We start from the raw sequence: 17,598 nt of genomic DNA, 5'->3' as shown, positions 1-17,598 counted from the left end.
GATTTTCACTCGGAATGCATGCAAAGTCTGTCGTCCACAGGCCCCGGGTCTCCCGAACAGAAACAACCAATCCAAAGCGAAGTTTGACACATCTTTTTATGTACAAACGGCCAATGGTACATAGTTACTTTTCATAAATATCTCCAGCAAATCCCCTAAAAAAAGATGTGAATAAAAACTACCTCTATGCACAAAGGGCCTCGTCCTCCCCCCAAAGCGTTAACTTCCCGAGACAGGGAGCTTTGGGGACCAGGTGACGGCCTTCCCGCCGCCCAGCCAGCCAGGGTAACTTGAAGGTCATCTGCCGCCCAGGACCTGGGGGAGACTGAACGGTTCCGCGTCAGGCTGGGCTGGGGCGTCCTCCCTGCTTCCCGGCAGAGGCCCCAGGGACGGCGGAAGGGAACCCAAGATACGGTGAGAAAGTAAAAAAAAAAAAAAAAACTCTGGGTATTTTGAGCACACACACTTGGTAACCAGTGTAACCCCGTGAAGCCAATGTATCAAATTCGCCCAAGGGAAAAGGGATCTCACATTCCAGAATCCACAGGCAAGCCTTTTATTTGCAGGGAGATAATCACGTAGCACCGAGCGCGCTCCCTCCTCCTCGGAGCCCCTGCGCGCGGGGGGCGCATCAGCGACACAGGGGCCAGGGCGCGCTCACCCCAGAACGCACGCGCCTCCCGTGGGGCCGCCCCACCGTGTCCTCCCGGGCCTGGGCCCTGGCCACCCAGCCCCCACGGGCTTCATTCGAAGCGACGCAGGTGGTTGTACAGAGACTGGACGTAGGTGAAGACACACATGGGGTCCGGCTTGCGGCCCATCACCATCATATCCTCCACCTCGATGAGGCGCTCACAGTTGGCCAGATTCCTGAAACACAGAAGCTGGGTCAGGACCAGGGTCCCAGCCACCGGCCAGCCCCGCCACCCCGGGGAGAGAGGAGGGGTGTCCCCACAGGGCCTTCCATGACCCCGGGAGAGCCCAGGAGACCCCCCCCCAAGAGATGCCTGAAGACCCCAGGAGACCCTGGGAGACCCCCCCACCCAGCAGACCCCTGGAGACACCCGGAGACCCCAGCAGACCCTGGGAGACCCTCGCAGACCCTGAGAGTCCCCAGCAGGGCCCTGGAGACACCCAGAGACCCCAGCAGACCCTGGGAGACCCTCGCAGACCCTGAGAGTCCCCAGCAGGGCCCTGGAGACACCCAGAGACCCCAGCAGACCCCAAGAAACCCCTTGAGACCCTGGAGTTGCCTACTCGGAGGCGGGTTGCCCAGACCCCCGCGTCCAGGAACCACTGCGACAACTCACGTTTTGACTTAAGTAGACTTACTTTATTGCAAGTTTCAGTGAAATTTAATTTCACTTTGAACTTTTCACTAAATCCACTTAAAAAGTAAATGCGAGTCAAAACTCTGTTAGTCAAATTTCAGTTTAATTTAAAAACTAAATTTCAGGGGCGCCTGGGTGGCTCAGTCGGTTGAGCGGCCGACTTTGGCTCAGGTCATGATCTCCCGGTCCGTGAGTTCGAGCCCCGCGTCGGGCTCTGTGCTGACAGCTCAGAGCCTGGAGCCTGTTTCGGATTCTGTGTCTCCCTCTCTCTGACCCTCCCCCGTTCATGCTCTGTCTCTCTCTGTCTCAAAAATAAATAAACGTTAAAAAAAAAAATTTTTTTTAATAAAAAAATAAAAACTAAATTTCACTAAAAACTTCGACGTACGTCGGCAGCCTGTGGGAAATCAGCACGAACTAGAAAAATAAATGTAAAATGAAGTAAAACATAGAAGTCACCCATGCGGCTTCTAAAACCGTCTTTTAAAACTTTTCCAAGACGCACCCTTGGCGATTTCTCACCCCAGGTCAGCACGTGCACGCGGAAAACGCTCACAAACGTCTCACCACCGAGATTTCCTCCGTGGCGTTTCGTGTCTCCTGCCCCACACTTGTTCCTGAACGCTGGTCACGAAACACTCACCTGCTTTCACTACCTGCCTACCTCCACTTACGACCCCTGGGCCTGTGCCTCGCGCTCTGGGAAACATGCGTGTAGACACTGCCCTGGAAAGAAAGCGGCTCCCCCGCTGCCCCAACTCCCACGACCCACGAGGCGGCACCCACGGTGGCAGGGGTCAGCGCCACGCCCTGAAATAACAGCGGGTGTCCTTCCGGAGGCTGAGCCGGGCTTCCCCAGGGTGCAGAGCGGCGGGCCTGGGGGACCCAGCCCGGAACAAACTCCCACACCTGCTCCAGTCCGTGACCACCCCTGCTCAGCAGCGAGCACGGGGCACCCCCCTGCTTCCGGGGCCCCCCGCCTCTCCTGTCAACAAATGCATGACTGTCGGGGTTCACGGCGGCCCCGGCCTCCCTGACTCTGGCAAGAAAGACACCTGGCTTCTCCCGGGCTCCCAGTCCCCCACGTGGAATCATCGCCCCTGCACGGGGCGGGGTGGGCGCGCAGGTCGCACGGCTTCTGTGCCTGGAAAGAGCTCAGTACACGTCCCCGGGGGTTGCCATTTTCGTCAGAATTTGGGACCTAAACAGCGGAGTTCAGACCCTGGGTCCGCTAGCCGTGTCCTCAGCAGAGATCAGACCCCCACCTCCAAGGTTGTGGCCTGTACCCCAGCGCCTGCCGGCCAGATCTCGCGGGTGGATCTTGCGCTGGCCATGTGCCAGACGTCCTATCGCTAACCAAATGTCAGAGCAAATGGGGACGTCTGTCCCACTGCCCCCTCCCCCTCGGTTTGGAGCCGGTGGCCAATGGCGGAATCCAACGGCTTTGTGAGGTGACAGGGCCTGGCATCCCAGACGGGCCAGGGCCGGGCTCGGGGTCAGGGAAGTGCGAGCTCTGACAAGGGCAGGCATGGGAAGGTGCTTTGTTAATGGCGAAGAGCTGCAAATCCAAGTTCCCTGGCCTGAGTTCACCTTTTGAGCCGTCAGCACCTGCTGCGCTCCGCTCCTGCCTTCCTCCCAGGGCCCCCTGCACACCGGCCAGGTGCGTGTGAGCGTGCCCTGCAGGGGCCCCGAACGTGCACCAGGTGTGTGTGAGTGAGCCCTTCCTACGCACCAGGTGTGTGTGGGCGGGCCCGAACTTGCACCAGGTGCGTGTGGGCGGGCCATGCATGCGCGCCAGACCATCACTCGCCGCCACTGGCCACAGTGGTCCCCAAGTTAGAGGAGGGCCGTACTAAAGCCCTGACCTCGGCCTGGAAGAGAACCGAGTGCACCCTGCAGACACGGGGGAGTCCGGCCTGGCCTTAATCTTCTCCAGGCTCAGGCCACGGGCCCCAGCGCCCCGCGGTCAAATCCCTCCGCAGGTGGCTCTTGGCCAGGAGAGTTTCCCTCCTGTTCCCTATGCTCACTTGCCGCTGGGCACTTTCTACGGATGGCCCCACAAGTCTGTTCTCTGCCTAATTTCTTCCCCACCAAAGCCTTTCACGCTTTGGAAGAGAATCTTCATATCACGTCTTTCCCCGACACCACATCTCTCTGGTTCCCTCACTGGGCCTCCAAAGGGCACCTGGGACGCTCTCCTGTGCCCTGCTTCTGGTTTCTTCTTCCCGCCCACAATGCCTAGGATGTTCCAACCCGCGCAGGGAGGGTCCACTGACCCCCTTCTGCGCCGGCTCCCACCCACGGCATCCCTGCCTGGGCAGCGAGGCTTCGCCCTCAGGGCCGCGGTCAGGGTGGGCACTAAGGCCTTACCCTGTCGTCACCCCTACAACCCAGGCGAGAGGTCACGGGCAAGGCTCTGGCTTCCCGGTCCCCACCCCAGCAGCCACAACGGTAACCTCACGAGTCCTAAAAGCTGCACACGCGGGTTGAATGAAACTTCAGAATCAGGATATGAGAAAAGGAAAGTGGTCAGTATTGACTTTTATAAAAATACTCAAGTCTCAAAATATTAGAGGCCCCCACTGCCCTTTTTAAAGAGTTGAGGTACGGTTAAGGCAGAACACTATTAGGCACACACCCCATTGCCTTTCAAATTAAAAGGAAGCAAGTGCGTTTGTAACAGCGATACGAGCGTAACTCCCGCGCCGCGAAACAGCCCAAAGGGAAAAGCACAAGACACTTCAATGGCACCGTGTAGCAGGAACCGGGGTGACATCTGTGTGCCATCATTTCTGAGTGAACGTACTGAGCCCCACCTTCCTTGGGGCTTAAAAGCGAGGTTCCGAGGATTCTCCTGCCCCGGCTCTGTTACGATCTGCGGTCGGCACGGGGCTGGCCTGTGAGGGCGAGGGAGGAGGGGCTCAAGGGGCTATTTTTATTTGTTTAAGCCTTCGCTAAACGCAGATGCCAGGCTCGGACTACAGCCTCCAGTCTGGTTTTAGACAGAGACACATGGACACTACAAATAGCCCGAAGCCCCTTCTGCTTGGGCGTAACCCGAGAGCAGGACACATTCCCTGCAGGGCAAGCGGGAGCCTCAGGCCACACGTCCGGCTCTGGGCGGGCGCTCGGCCTGGAGATGTGGGGCGCAGGGCGCAGAGGGCAGGGCCCCCGCACACCGTCGCACCCCTTCCATAAAAGGACCGGTCTTCCCGCTCTCCAAGCCCGGGACACCTGTCCAACAAGGGCTCGTACTTTGCTGTCAACACCGCATTGCTCGCACAGATTAGGCCGCGGGGAATCTTCGGGGCCGGGAGTTCCCGGGAGGAGGGGTAGCACACGGCTTATGCCACCCAGTTCCCGGTGCATCTTTGTGGTTTTAAGGCCCTCGCTCGCAGAAGGGTCTGCAAACGTTTCCTTCCTGATGTGGGGGGGGGGGTGAACCCCCTGTTTGAGGGGCCTGTCTGTCCTCTGTTCCTGTGCAAAGGCTGTGACCCCATGGAGCCCGGACCCCTGTCACCCTGCACAGCCTGCTCCTGCCGCCTGTGGGCCCATGAGTCTGCCGGACCTTCGCTGGCAAACCTGGGGAGTGTCTGCTAAGAAACTGGTAGCCAGAACCGTCCAGCAGGGGTCCTGTGCTTTCTTTCCAGCCTGTTGTCCCGGGAGCGAGCCAGGTGACCCAAGCTGCTGTCTTCTTAGGAGGCCACCTTCCTACCCCCCCCCATATCTGCGAGGTCACCTCCCCCAGGGACTCCCAGGGGAGGTCCCTTCCCAGGCCCCAAACAAGCTCCCCACACAGGCCTGCCCTGGGCCCCTAGCCGGCAGACCACCCTCCCCTCCCCAGCCATACTCAGGCCACAGAGAGGCAGGGCAGGGCTTCAGTCCCCCCACCCCACCCCACCGTTTGCTCTGGGGAGGAGGGAGGCAAAACGTGGAGCGGCCTGCACACACCCTGACCCTCCAGGCTGGGAACAGAAGGAACGTGCTCTGTGCTGCGAGACTGGAGGTGCCCACGTCTGGGAAAGCACAGCCACAGAGCAATCTGGCTCTGGCTGTCGGGGCGGGGCTGTACTCCCCACCATCTGGGAGGCAGGGCCACCACCCTGCGGCCCAGGGCCCCCTCTCCGGGCCCAGCCTGGTCTGTGGAAGAAAACACCAGGGGCCCGAGTGGGGCCTCGCCGGCCCAGTTTCCGGGGTGGGTCCTGAGGTGCGGCGCCCACACCAGAGCCCCCGCCCTGCACACTCAGTCTGCTCTGACAGCCACCGTCTCTAGGCCCGAGCAGCCGGGCCTCCCCCTGCGAGGTGTCCCTCCCCGACGTTGTGCTGTCCCCCTTGGCTCTGGTTCACCGCCGTCTGGGTCCAGCTGCATAACACACTCCAACCAGAGCTGTTTCTGCGATTAGGAAGACAGCTAGCTCGAGCAGCCGAGAAAGAGAAGGAGTTCTGTGACCCCGCGGGGGCCGAGAGTCCCGGCATGTCACCTGAGACCACTGCACGGGGGCAACGGCGACATTCCCACAACTCAGGCCGGCTCCACTCTGCCCCCAGGACTGACCCGTAGGCTCCGACCCCTTGCCCGGCCAGGGCTGGGGTCCAGGAACGGAGTGCGGAGGGCACACAGGTCTGGAGCGAGGCCTCCCCCTGGTCAGGGCACCAGGGATGCAGACCTGGTGGGCAGGTGCTGCTCACGGGCTTACGTCCAGGCACAGAGGCTGCGGCAGGAGACAAACATCCCCTCCAGGAAACTGCGCCTTTCCTCTCACCTTCCTCCCCCCCCCCCACCCCAGCATCCCCTGAGCATCCCCTGAGCCCCGCCCCCAGGCTCCCCTGAGCCTCTGCTTCTGGACTGTGACCAACCAACAGGAGGCCCTCTGCCCCAGCTCCCTGCCAGCCGCCGCCCACACGCACAGCCCGTGAGCCAGCCCTCCCCACACAGCTGCCCTCCAGGCCCCACAACGTCAGGCGACCAGCCCCGGGGGACAGGCTGCAACCCCCACCTCCCGACCCCAGCTAGAACCCCGATGCCCCAGGGGCTGCCCTGAGCCACTGGCCAAATCCCAGACTGGCTTCCCAAGTGCCAAGGGAATCCCAGAGTCTCTCCCCACCCAACTGCCTCTCGGAGCCAGTCTCAGGAAAACAGACGATTTCGTAGCAAACGCTAGGACAACATTTAGGGAAGCAAAATCTACTTACTGAAGAATTTTTAAAAATGTTTCCGAGGCAGACATTATTCAACGTCCTGCTTGCCCAAGCAACAGTGTCTCCCCACCAACGCTGAGAGGACAGGCTGGGTGCCCTGGGAGAGCCCACCCCGCAGTCCCTCACGCCCGGCCCGTTGGCTGGCCTCCCAGACCACACAGCAGAGGCCAGGCACCCAGCGAGAGGGGCAGGTGCACCGAGTGTGGGCGACCCCTCCAGCCTCAGTGTCCCCACCCGTACAGGAGGCCGTGGGATGGCCTCAGGACCCTGCAGACGACTCCCCCGGGCAGGAGGGGGGCTCAGCACCCGCCATACTCACTCGGCCATGGTGAAGGCCAGCTCGAAGTTCTTCTGCCTCTGCGCGGGGCTCAGGGCGCTGTAGTCGAAGGCGTCGGGAAAGAATGAGTGCACCAGGGCGCAGAAGGCCATGCCGTCGCTCCAGCTGGACGAGAAGTTCTGCAGGTCCACGTGCTTCCGGAGGGCCGGGGGCAACACAGGGGCGTGAGCGGGGGTTCCGTCCCACCACCGCGCCCCCCACCCAATTTAACTCATCAAGCAGACGCTCCCAGCCCCTCCCAGAGCAGACCAGGGGCCCCTGGGCTGGGGCGGGCCTAGGCCCACCTCGTAGCCAAGGGTCCCCCTCCCCACCCCCAGGCCAGGGCGGGGTCTGGGCCCACCTCATAGCCAAGGGTCTTCTGCCGGCACCACTCCAGCAGGAGCTGCTTGATGCTGCTGGCACTGGCCACACCGAAGCTCTGCGACCGTTTCAGCTTGGCCCGCACCTCGCCCTTCCCCCTGTGCAAAGAGCGCCTGCCTGCTGTGGGGCCGCGGGTCCCCACCGCTCGCACACCACCTGCTCTGCTCACCCGGGGAGACGCCCCGCTGGCAGGACCACCCTCCCTCCAGCCGCCAGCCCGCATCCATTTCCCACACTGGGAATCGGGGGTCGCCTGGCAATCCTGGGACAGGGGACCGCAGCCCACGTGGCCTCAGGCCCCTGCCCTCTGCTCCCTTCCCTTCGTCCCAGCCGCCCAGACGTAACCCTCACTGACAGCTCCCTTCCTAGCCTCCTAGCCCCGGGAGGGTGGTCCCCCTGGTGGCCCCGAGGACACAGCCCAGATCTGGCTCAGCGGGGAAACTGCCCTGGTCCGTCTCCCTCACTGGTCACGGGAAGCTGGGGCTAGGGGCGTCCTCACCACACAGGCTGGGACCCCACCCTGCACCCAGCAGGTGTCATGCTGACGACTGGATCCCTGTTCAAAGACCAGCCCTGTCCCTAAGGGGGGCAGGGTGTCACCCCACAGCCCCCGCCCCCGGGAATCCTAACCCACTACCCCTTGTGGTCTCCCCGTCCAACCAGGCGAGACGGGGAGGGCGGCCTGGGGCACCTCTGGAACAAGGCAGGCGAGGGGCTCTCATCATGGGCCCTGCCCTTGCTCCTAGCCCCCAGGGAAGAGGACTGGGCCGGCTTTCCTGTGCGGCCTGGCCCCCACGTGGGTCTGGGCGCGAGCGTCCGTACTTGCCCGCGGTGTCGCGCTCCCACTTCTCAAACAAGGCCTTCCGGGCCTGCGCCCCGGATGTGCGGGGCAGCGTCTGCGACCTGACCAGCTCCCGGCGCCGGGCCTGGGCGGTGGCTGGTGGAGACCGAGGCGTCACCAGGGGTGGGCTGAGGAGAGAGAGAACCACCGAGTCAGGAACATCCCAGCCCACTCGGGCCCAGGGCCCCCCTCCCCCCAGTGACCGAGGCAGGAACAAAGGAGGCACGGCAGCACCAGGCACAACCTGTTGGGCAGGTTCTGACTGAGAGGTCTGGCCCGCTGCAGGGGGCACCCAATGCCTGGCATAATCACCCCTCAGCAGGTGCCAATTCCTGGGGCAGAAGGTGGACCCCCAACCAGCCGCACCAGGCCCCTCTCCACCACTAGATAAGACCCCCTTTGTTTTCTCCTGAACGGTTTGCCAGAAAGTCACCATTTTCCTTGATTATTGAAAGAAAAGCCAAGCGAGCCCCCCACCCCCAGCCAGCTGGCCTGGGGGAATATGGGGACAGCTGCAGGCTGGGGGAGGGGGTCTGTACCACGAGGGGGGCAGGGCCTCTCTGGGCACCCGCATGGAGAGGCCCTCCCACCCTCCCTCCTCTGTGGGGACGGAGACACCCCCTCCCACCTCCACACAGACCCGCTCTGCAGGGTCCACAGAGAAGCCAGCCGCGGCCACATTTCTCCAAACGAGGCTGTCCAGCGAGCCCCGCGGCCCGGCCTCTCCTGCAACCCGCTGCCCGGCTCTCCAAGGTCTGGGTCAGCACAGGGAGCCCAAGTCCCAGGACAGCACAGCCCACCCGGCCGCCTCACCCTGACGCACCTGTCGCTCCTGCCGGCCGATGCTGCCCCATAGCCAGAGCTCAACCTCGGGGCGGAAGGACTCTTCTCTGCAGGACAAGGAGAGGAACAGAAGTAGCCACGGCCTTGGGGAGGGCCAGCCACCGGCGCCCTTCCCTGACCCAACACGGCTCCCTGGATGGGCAGCCCCCCCCCCCCGCTAGGCTGGCCCCCCATGGCCAACAGCTGAGGGAGAGGGGCTAGGAGCTCAGAGCTCGGACATAAGGTGTTGTAAGCGTTCCTGGCTGCTTTGGGGAGCACAGGTCCCAGGGTGCAGCACGCTGTCGCCAGACCCTCATTTTGGAAGCCCCACCCCAGGACACACCACGGGCCCTGACCACAGGCCCACAGCAGGCTGGTGGAGCCCTGCCAAGTGGGCAGGGTGTCAGCCACGTCCTCACCACAGCCTGACCTGGAATGAAAGCCACGGTCTCCCCGAGGGAAGCCGCCAGTTCACGGCATCTCTGGAAGGAGTCAGGCAGGGAAGGGCGTCACAGGGACCGGGCACAGGTGGGCAGCTCGGTCCCAGGTTTTCCGAGTCTCTCGCCAGCCCCCCACCCCCGTGGGGTCTGCACCCAGGCTATGCTCTCCCGCTCCTACCGCTGGGACCTGCAGTCCAGGGTGCGGTGGCCTCACTGGGGCTCGGGCTGGGGCCCCCCAGGATGGCGGCAGACGTGGGCGAGAGAGCCGCGGCCGAGGTCTCCCCTGAAAACCTCTCCGAGACCCGAGTGACGGCCGTGACCGGCTGGTGAGGCAGCTGCAGGGAGAGGCTCACGGGGCGAGGCCTGGGGGGCTCTGGTGCTGGTAAGGATCCAGCGGCTTCTGGTGACCCATCGCCCAGACCTGAAACACGAGGCCAGTGGGGAAGGTGGGGGGAGTCAGCCAAGGCATCTGCAGGGGCCTCAGGCTGCCCCCCGCCCAAGTAGGACTCCAGCTTCTGTGAACCCTCCTCCCACCTCCTCCAGGAAGGCCTCCCTGACCTCCCTCTTCTGGGGACGCCTCAATGCAACCGGAGTTTATGTCTGTTCCAAACTGCTGTCACCATCAGTTCAGTAAATACTACCTAGCCTGTCGGCCACGCGGTGCTGTCCACTGCGTGGACATCTCCTCGGGGCCCACTTGCTTCCTCCAGAAACAGGGAACCTCGAGACCTCCCATTTCCCTCTGCGTTGACAGAGTTCTACTTCACCCCGAGTGAAGCCGCCCTCCGGGCAGCCTGTCGGCCTGCTGGGGTTCAGGGCCACGTCCCCTCCCGGCCGCGGGACGGCACCCCTTGCCATCGGCCCCTACCTGTCCCAGGCTGGTGCCCGTTCTCAACGATGCACGAGTCTGAGGCCTTTCTTGTGTCCACCTCGCTGGCTTCGTCCTGGTGATCCACGCTCTACGGAGACACACGCACCAGGGGGGCCCAGTCAGGCAGGGCCGGCTGCCCCCTCCCGAGATTGCTGCCTGAGGCCCCCCCAGTTCTGGGGACAAGTAACACTCCCATGTGAGACAGCCCCTGGGAGATACGGTCCTGGGCACAGGCCACACAGCGAGCTGGCATGGACCCGGCCCCGGCTGCTGAGCCCCCACGATCCTGCCAGGCAAACGACTCTCCTGGGCTCACCCCAGACTCCAAAAGCACTAGAGACAAAGATCAGAATGGGGCTCCTGGCAGGGCGCAAAGTGGCCCACCCTTCCCCTGCCTGGACCAGATGCCCCGGCAAGAACCTGGCCCTTCTCACTCTCACCCCCGCGTGGCCAGCCGACACGGATGCCCGTGTAGGGGCGCTGAAACCAGAACCCTAAGGTTCTCTGGGCCAACAGCAGGCACTGGGGCCTTCGTGCTGAGGACCTTCCATGGGACGCGGTCACAAGATTTGCCTGGATGCCCGGGGTTACGAGGGTCTGACTGGCTCCGGGGCCCTCCAGCCCCCCCGAACCTCAGTGGAGCCAATACCGGACCCCCTGGGGGAGCTGGGGGTCAGGTCATGCCGCTGCTGGGTCTCAGTGTTCCCGTCTGAGATAAGGGAGGTACACTGCAGAGCATCCATCGGGCATCAGGCCCTTTTCTGGCCACGCCAGTTACGCCAATGTGCTTTCGTCCTCTCGGGTGCGTGCTAACACCCCCACGCGGCAGGGAAAGCCCAAGGCTCCGAGAAGAGGTGTCCTGTCCACAGTGACACGTGAGAATCACCTGTGGTCTGTGGCCAGGAGGGACGTCCTCCTGCACCGAGCTCCTGCCTCTCTCAAAGCGAGGGAGGTGGGGAGGGCCCGGCGTGTCCACAGGGCTGGCGGGGTCTGCTTGGCGGGAAGGGGATCGGGGCAGACCCCCCAGTACTAAGGGCCACTTGGAGGCTGGCTATACCTCTCCCGAGACACCTCCAGGCTGGCTCTTGCCTGCAAGCTTCCCAGATGACTAAAGACCACCCCTGGCCCCAGATGGCTCAGCGGCCCCTCAGCCAGTGCTAGGGGTGGCCACTGTGCCATGGGGGGATCGCTCTGGCGGGGGAGCCAGGACCTCGAGCAGAGCCCGAGAGTGCGTCCAGCCCAGCAGGTCAGGGAGGGCCCCCCGGAGGCAGCAGTGCCCAAGCCGGGTGTAGGGTACGCCAGGTGGATGAGGAGGGGACAACTAGCGTCTGCAGGGACAGACGACTTGGAGTTGTGACGCGTTCTGATGGGTGACTGCAGGGATAAGTGACCTGAGGGGGAAGGAAGGGGCGTTGGTGGGACAACAGGGACTTCAGTTCGGGCCACATGGAGTGTAAGGTGCCCTGGGGCATCCAGGAGGTGAGGTCAGGACACAGCTGTGTGTTTGGGTCTACAGTTTAAGAGACAAGACAGAAGGATGGAGGGAACAATGAGGGACAAGCAGGAGTCCTGTGTCCTCGGCACACGCACAGAGCAAGAGGTGGCCAGGGGTGGAGGGGGCCTGGGGGAAGAAGAGGGGTCTACAGAGGGGCAGCGAGAAAACATGGAGAAGGCTGGGTGAGGCAGGTAGACACATTCAGGAAGAGCACAGGCGTGCCTGGGGCGCCCAAAGGTGGCCTCGGGTCAAGGAAATGGTCGAGATGAGATCTGAACAGCGCTCATTGGGTTTAGCAAAGAAGAGGCCGCTCATTGGGTTTAGCAAAGAAGAGGCCGGCAGGTGATTTAGGGACTGAATGAGGTAGGGGTGGGGCGGGAGAGGGCGGAGGGGGGAGAAGCTGGGAGGACAGGGGAAGAGTTGGGAGGGGCTGTCCCTCTGTGGGGTGTGGGTCCCTGCAGAAGGAGGAAAGGACAGGACTCAGAGCCCTGGGGGGGGGGGGGGGGGCGCCTGGGAGAGGAGGGGACACCTCAAGTTCTGACTCAGGAGGACAGAGAGGGAGGGGCCAGGCTGTGGAGAAGGGGGGCCTCTGTGGGCACCCCTAACTTGAAGCCAAATCAGCAGCAGAAGGAGAAACAGCCGGTCCACCCTGAACCCCAGCCCCTACCTGTCACCGGGGCCAGCTCAGCCTGGGGTCTCCGTGTCCCCCCACCCTCCTACTCTGGCCCAACCGGTGCCACAGGTCTGGGCAGAGGCCTGGAGGGACAGGGTGATGGTGAAACCACGTTCCCAGGAATGGGGGGCCCCCAGACGCCTGCCCCTGCACGTAGCAGGTCCCCCACCCCTGTGACGCCCCAGGGGACCAGGAGCCACAACCAGACAGGAAGTAGGTTCTGGACCAGCCAGATTCCTGGGTCTCCTGCCCGCCACCCCCCCCACTGCCACTTCCCCTCGACTGGAACTACCCCTTGTCCCCTCAAGCCAAGGGGTCATTGGGAGACCACCCACCAACAATCATCACATAACCCATTCGTGGGACAGGCTGGGGAGGGGTAGAGGAGTGGAAGTTTGGGACCCGGGTCTCCTACCCCAACCTGAGACTTTGTCCACAAGGCACTCTGGCCTTCCAGAGAACAGAGGACAGCTCAGGACAAACGTGTCCCCCGGGACCTGGGGCAGGGCGGGTCCTGGCCCCTGCCAGACCTGTCTTAGCCAGATGAGGGGGAGGAAAAGGGTTAACAATGGGATAACCGCCCCAGCAGGACCTTTGCAGAACAGAGGCCTTAAACCAAGGACTTGTCCTGGTCCCCAAGCACACCCTGGGACCTCAGACACACTCTCCCAGCGTCTCCCGGCATGGGGGTGGGGGGGCTGCCTCACCCCCAGGAAGAGAACCGGGGCAGGGCAGCCTCTGTGTGCTGGGGCAGAAATCACTGGTGAGCCCTGGGGACGGGAACCAGCACAGAACGGTCCCCATCTGGACTTTAGGAAGAGCCCCGCCCCCACCCCCCCCACTCCCCCCCCACCCCCTGCATAAGGGAGCCCAGGCCTGAGAGCATGAGAGGGAGGCACAGGGTGACACAGGTCTGATTGCAGGGACTCCAGGAGATACGATCCTCTCACTGGGAAGTTTGCAGACGCTTCGGGAGGGTGGGAAAATTTCAGGCATTCTCAGTGCCGCTGGCCCCATGCGGGCTCACGTGTGGGGGCTCACGCGTGGGCACAGGAGCCCGGGAGGGGCCAGAAGCCCGTCCTGAGACTGCTGCCCATCCCCCACTCACACTCGGCTTTCGAGACTCAACCCAAACATCTCCCCAAAGCATTTACCTCTCTTATCACACAGTGTGTCTGGGAAAGGAAGGCAGATAAGGGAGTCTGGTTTCTTTCACCGCCGGCCTCGACCCAGAGCTCCTGGCAGCCGGCCCTGAGGGCCTCCGCCAGCGGGGCCCGGGCCTCCAGCCCAGCGGAGGACATTTCCAAGGGCCACGCTCCAGGCCCGGCCTGGCCTCAGGCTGCCGCCATACCACAGGTCCCCGCGGGCTCCCTCTGCCTGCGAGGCCACGGCTGCGGCTCTGTGGATGCTTGTGAACAGACCCTGCCGATGTCACCGTTATAAGGAGCCAGTCAGCTCAGAGTTGAGGGGCCCACCCAGCCTGGCCCCATCCCCCTTGGTTTAGATCCTGAGAAACTGAGGTCGACCTTTGAGGAGGTGCTCCCGAGGCCTCAGAGCAAACATGGCAAAAGCAGCTCCTGTCTGCTTCCGGGACTTGGGCCTCCTACAGGAAGTCCACCTTGGTTTCTCCCACTCCATGGCCCTGCCCTCTCCCTCCTCCTGGAGCCGCCCTGGCTACTCTTCTGTCTCCTTACCACTTAGCAAGGTCAAGGCTTGTGCACTCAGAAGTGGATTCCATGATCGACTCTTTCTGCATGGAGTTCGGGACCCATTTACATGCTAAGTATGATGCACTTTCAACGGCCTCAAGTTTGAAACAGCAGAAACCAAAAGATTCTCTAAATCTCACCGCTTATTACAGAGGGGCGGTGTAACACCAGGCCCCGCTGGCCTCACCTCGGCTGTAACTGACCCCTCCCCGCTGTGACACAGAACCAGCCGGGGCACGAAACACAGAACCAGCCACCCTGGGGCCCAGCCTGGAGCCCTGACTTCCAGGTCGTGACTAAGCACCCAGTTGTGTGCTGCTAGAGTGGGGACATACAGATGTCTCCACGGTCCCCTTTGCCGCCAGAAACTGGCTGGAGGCCGCCCGTCAGCGCTCCTGAGAGGGGGCTGCAGGAGAAGTGGGGACGACGCTTCTGAAGCCAGCAGAGGGGGTGCTGCCTCGGCGCAGGGGGGCTGCACGACCTCTGACCCCCTGGAGACCTTGGCCATCCTCCACCCAAGTGCCCGTCTATACCTTTCTGAAGCCCACACCACTTCCCATTCGTGACTCCATCCCTATCCCACAAAGAGCCGTGGCGTCCCTGACCCCTTCCTCCAAGTGCTGTCCCCTTGACTTCTAGGGCTCGCTGGGACCCCCTAGCTGCCCAGCAGCTCCTCCCCGTCCTGCTGCACAATTACCTGAACACCTTACCCACTTCAGGGCTCCGCTGTAGGCTCTGCCCTGATGTCTCCCTAAAGTCCAGCCTTGACTCCCCCTGGCTCACCAGATCAGGGACTGCACCTGCTCTGGGACAGCTTGGCCTGGATGTCCCGCAGCCCCTCACACTGGGCAGGACCCAGCCAGATCCCGGCATCCCCCCCCCACCCCGATCTGTGACCCAACAGCTCCCCAGGCACGGCTCCGGTCTGTGCCTCCCTGCCGACTCCCCCTTGAAGATCGTCTCCTCTCCTTGGACCATCCCCCTTAACCCACCCTGTGTCCAGCCACCCTCCAACCCGCCACCCATCCTTGCCGGACCTTGCGGAACAAGGAGAACCTTGTCCCTCCCTGCCCGGTGCCCCACACCCACCACCCCCACGATATGCAAGATGACTAAGTCACCTCAGGTGAGAACGGCCAATTCCCACCAAGACAGCTGGATGCCGGGAAAGCCTCCTGTCACACATGCATGAGCACGCACGTGCGTACCTGCGGTCACACACATATGACTGGGACGTTATGTCTCTGGACACTTGGGAAGCTGCTTCCATGAGCAGACAAGTAGCAAACGTGTGTTAAAACCCAACTTCAGAAACAGCCGATGACACAGTTGATTAGGCACGTGTGAGCTCACCGCACCGTGGTGATTTTATACCACGGATGCGTAGTGTGTTGTGCTCATGGCACAGAATTAAATGTCTCCACATTTCCAGACCCTTCACACGGAGCACCGGACACCAGGGACAGAGCCCAGCTCCCGTAGCCAGCGCCCAGAGGGCCTTCACAATTCAGCCCTCCCCTCTCAGTCCCACCAGCCCCCCTCGCCACCCCCCACCTCTGAAAGCATCGCGGAGCCTGCACGTGCACAGTCCCCTTCGCCCCCGCAACCTGCAACAGCAGCTACAGCAAGCCCTGGGCTTCCGGCACAGAAGCCTTCCCGGGACACCCACCTGGAAGGGACTGGGGCACAACATCTGGTCCCGCTGCCCACACTGTTGGCACTGCTCTGTCTGGGGCCACCTCCCACCCGGCTGGGACCTCCAGGGGCTGATGTGATCCCCCTCCTCCTGGCCCCCGAGGTGCAGCCCAGCCCACACAGGAGATCTGCACGGATGACGGATGGAACCAAGGAGGGGCGGCAGGTGCAAAGCGCTCAGACCCGGACCCTGGAAACCGCACCCCAGAGCACATGCCTGAGCAGAGTGGAAAATCCCACCTAAGGCCACTGCGCACACCATGGAAACATTCTAACCTGCCTCTCCGGGAGGCCCCATGCTGGGCGTGCTGGTCCACACCGGCCTCCACCCCACCCCCACGCGGGTCACTGACCCCAGGAAGCTGGAGACTGCTCCAGGCTGGTTTCCCATCTGTCTTTACCCCCTGCGAGTTCCCAAACGCTGCCGCCCCGACCACACTGCGTCCTCCTGGCCTCCCCCTCGCGCGCGCGCGCGCACGCGCACACACACACACACACACACACACACACACACACACGGGCCTGAGTTCTCAGTCTGGGTTAATTAATAACGAGAGCCGTCAGGCCTCAGTGAAGCGGCGACGCAGGGGGCGCATGAATGGAGGTGGGGGAGTCGGGGGCTGCCGGCGAGGCCCAGGCGGTGTTGAACCGGTCAGGGGCCGAACCTCAGCGCCCTCAGCGTCATGGGACAAAGGGGAGAGGGAGTCAGAACTCGGGGCAGACAGGGCCTGGCTCCCAAGAAAGGAGGGGGCCGGGAGCCGGAGACAGGTGCAGCGGGCAGGCTTCTAGGGCCCTCTCCCACCCCGGAGTGAGTCCCCGCGCGGCCGGCAGAGGCCCTGCCCCCAGCCCAGCACCCCCGCGTCGGCGGCCCCACGCCCCCGGCGCCCGCGCCCCCCGCCCCGAGGCTCACCTGGCCGCGGCCGGACAGCGAGAAGGTGGCGTGGCTGGCGAAGCGCGCGGTGCCCAGGCGGGGCGCGCGGCTGGGGACGCCGGGCGCGGGCGGGGGGCTGGGCGAGCCGGGCGAGCCGGGCGTTCCGGGCGCGGGGGACGGCCCGGTCGCCAAGCCCAGCGCCTCCACCTGCCGCGTCAAGCGCTCGAGCTGCGCCTGCAGCCGCTGGTTGTCGCGCTGCAGCTCGGCCACCGTGCGCGCCAGCGGGCCGGCCAGGCGCAGAGCCTCCGCCACGCGCCGCTCCACGCCGCGCTGCAGCCCCTGCATGTCCTCGTGCAGCGCGCGCACCGCGCCCTCCAGCGCCGCCTCGTAGCGGCCCAGCGCCTCGCGCACCGTGCGCGCCTCCTCGGGGTCGGGGCCCTGCTCCATGGCCGAGCGGGCGCGCCGTCCGAGCGGGCAGAGAAGCCAAGCTCCGCAGCTCCGGGCCGCGACTGGCCGCCCCGGGCCGGGTTCGCCGGAGGGGCGACGGGAGGGGCGGGCGCAGGGCGGGCGGGGGCGGGGCCGCGGGCGGGGGCGGGGCCTCTGGCGGCGGGAGGGGCGGGCACAGGGCGGGGGCGGGCCCGCGAGCCCCGCGACTGGGCGCCGCGCGGGGGCGGGGCCTCGGGCGGCGGGGGGGGCGGGCGCCGAGAGGGGCGGGGCCTCGGGTGGGGGGAGGGGCGCGGAGTCGCCGTAGGGGGAGAGCGGGGCTCTGCTGCCCGGTGGGGCGGGGCCGCAGGGGGAGCGCCGGGTCCGAGAGCCCCCTGACCCCGCCCCAGAGGAGCGACGTGCGGCCTGGAGAGAGGCTGCGGCCCCCGAGGGGACTTTACCCCGGAGACCACTGACGCGGGCTGTGGGTCGCCGGGCTCTCCCCCGCAGGGCCCAGTCCCGCTGGGGGTG

At 64.1% G+C, this 17,598-nt stretch overlaps 1 protein-coding gene across 2 annotated transcripts; it reads right to left on the bottom strand.

The window, feature by feature from the left end:
* Positions 1-78: 78 nt before the first annotated feature.
* SMTNL2 (smoothelin like 2) lies at positions 79-17,170 on the bottom strand. Of its 2 annotated transcripts, none has more exons than XM_042915312.1 (8): positions 16,684-17,170; positions 10,199-10,289; positions 9,509-9,751; positions 8,892-8,958; positions 8,050-8,196; positions 7,208-7,325; positions 6,850-7,001; positions 79-870 (listed from the first exon to the last, which is right to left on the bottom strand). In XM_042915312.1, exons 1-8 carry the CDS (start codon positions 17,089-17,091, stop codon positions 744-746), a joined length of 1,353 nt encoding a protein of 450 aa, XP_042771246.1. In that variant the 5' UTR covers positions 17,092-17,170; the 3' UTR covers positions 79-743. The 2 variants fall into 2 exon arrangements, with proteins under 2 accessions (XP_042771246.1, XP_042771247.1); XM_042915313.1 differs by lacking the exon at positions 16,684-17,170 and adding an exon at positions 15,748-15,806.
* Between the last annotated feature and the right edge of the window lie 428 nt (positions 17,171-17,598).

Source organism: Panthera leo, chromosome E1 (genome assembly GCF_018350215.1).
Source record: "Panthera leo isolate Ple1 chromosome E1, P.leo_Ple1_pat1.1, whole genome shotgun sequence".
Taxonomy (NCBI): Eukaryota; Metazoa; Chordata; class Mammalia; order Carnivora; family Felidae; genus Panthera; species Panthera leo.
This window is presented reverse-complemented; position numbering and strand designations above follow the sequence as displayed.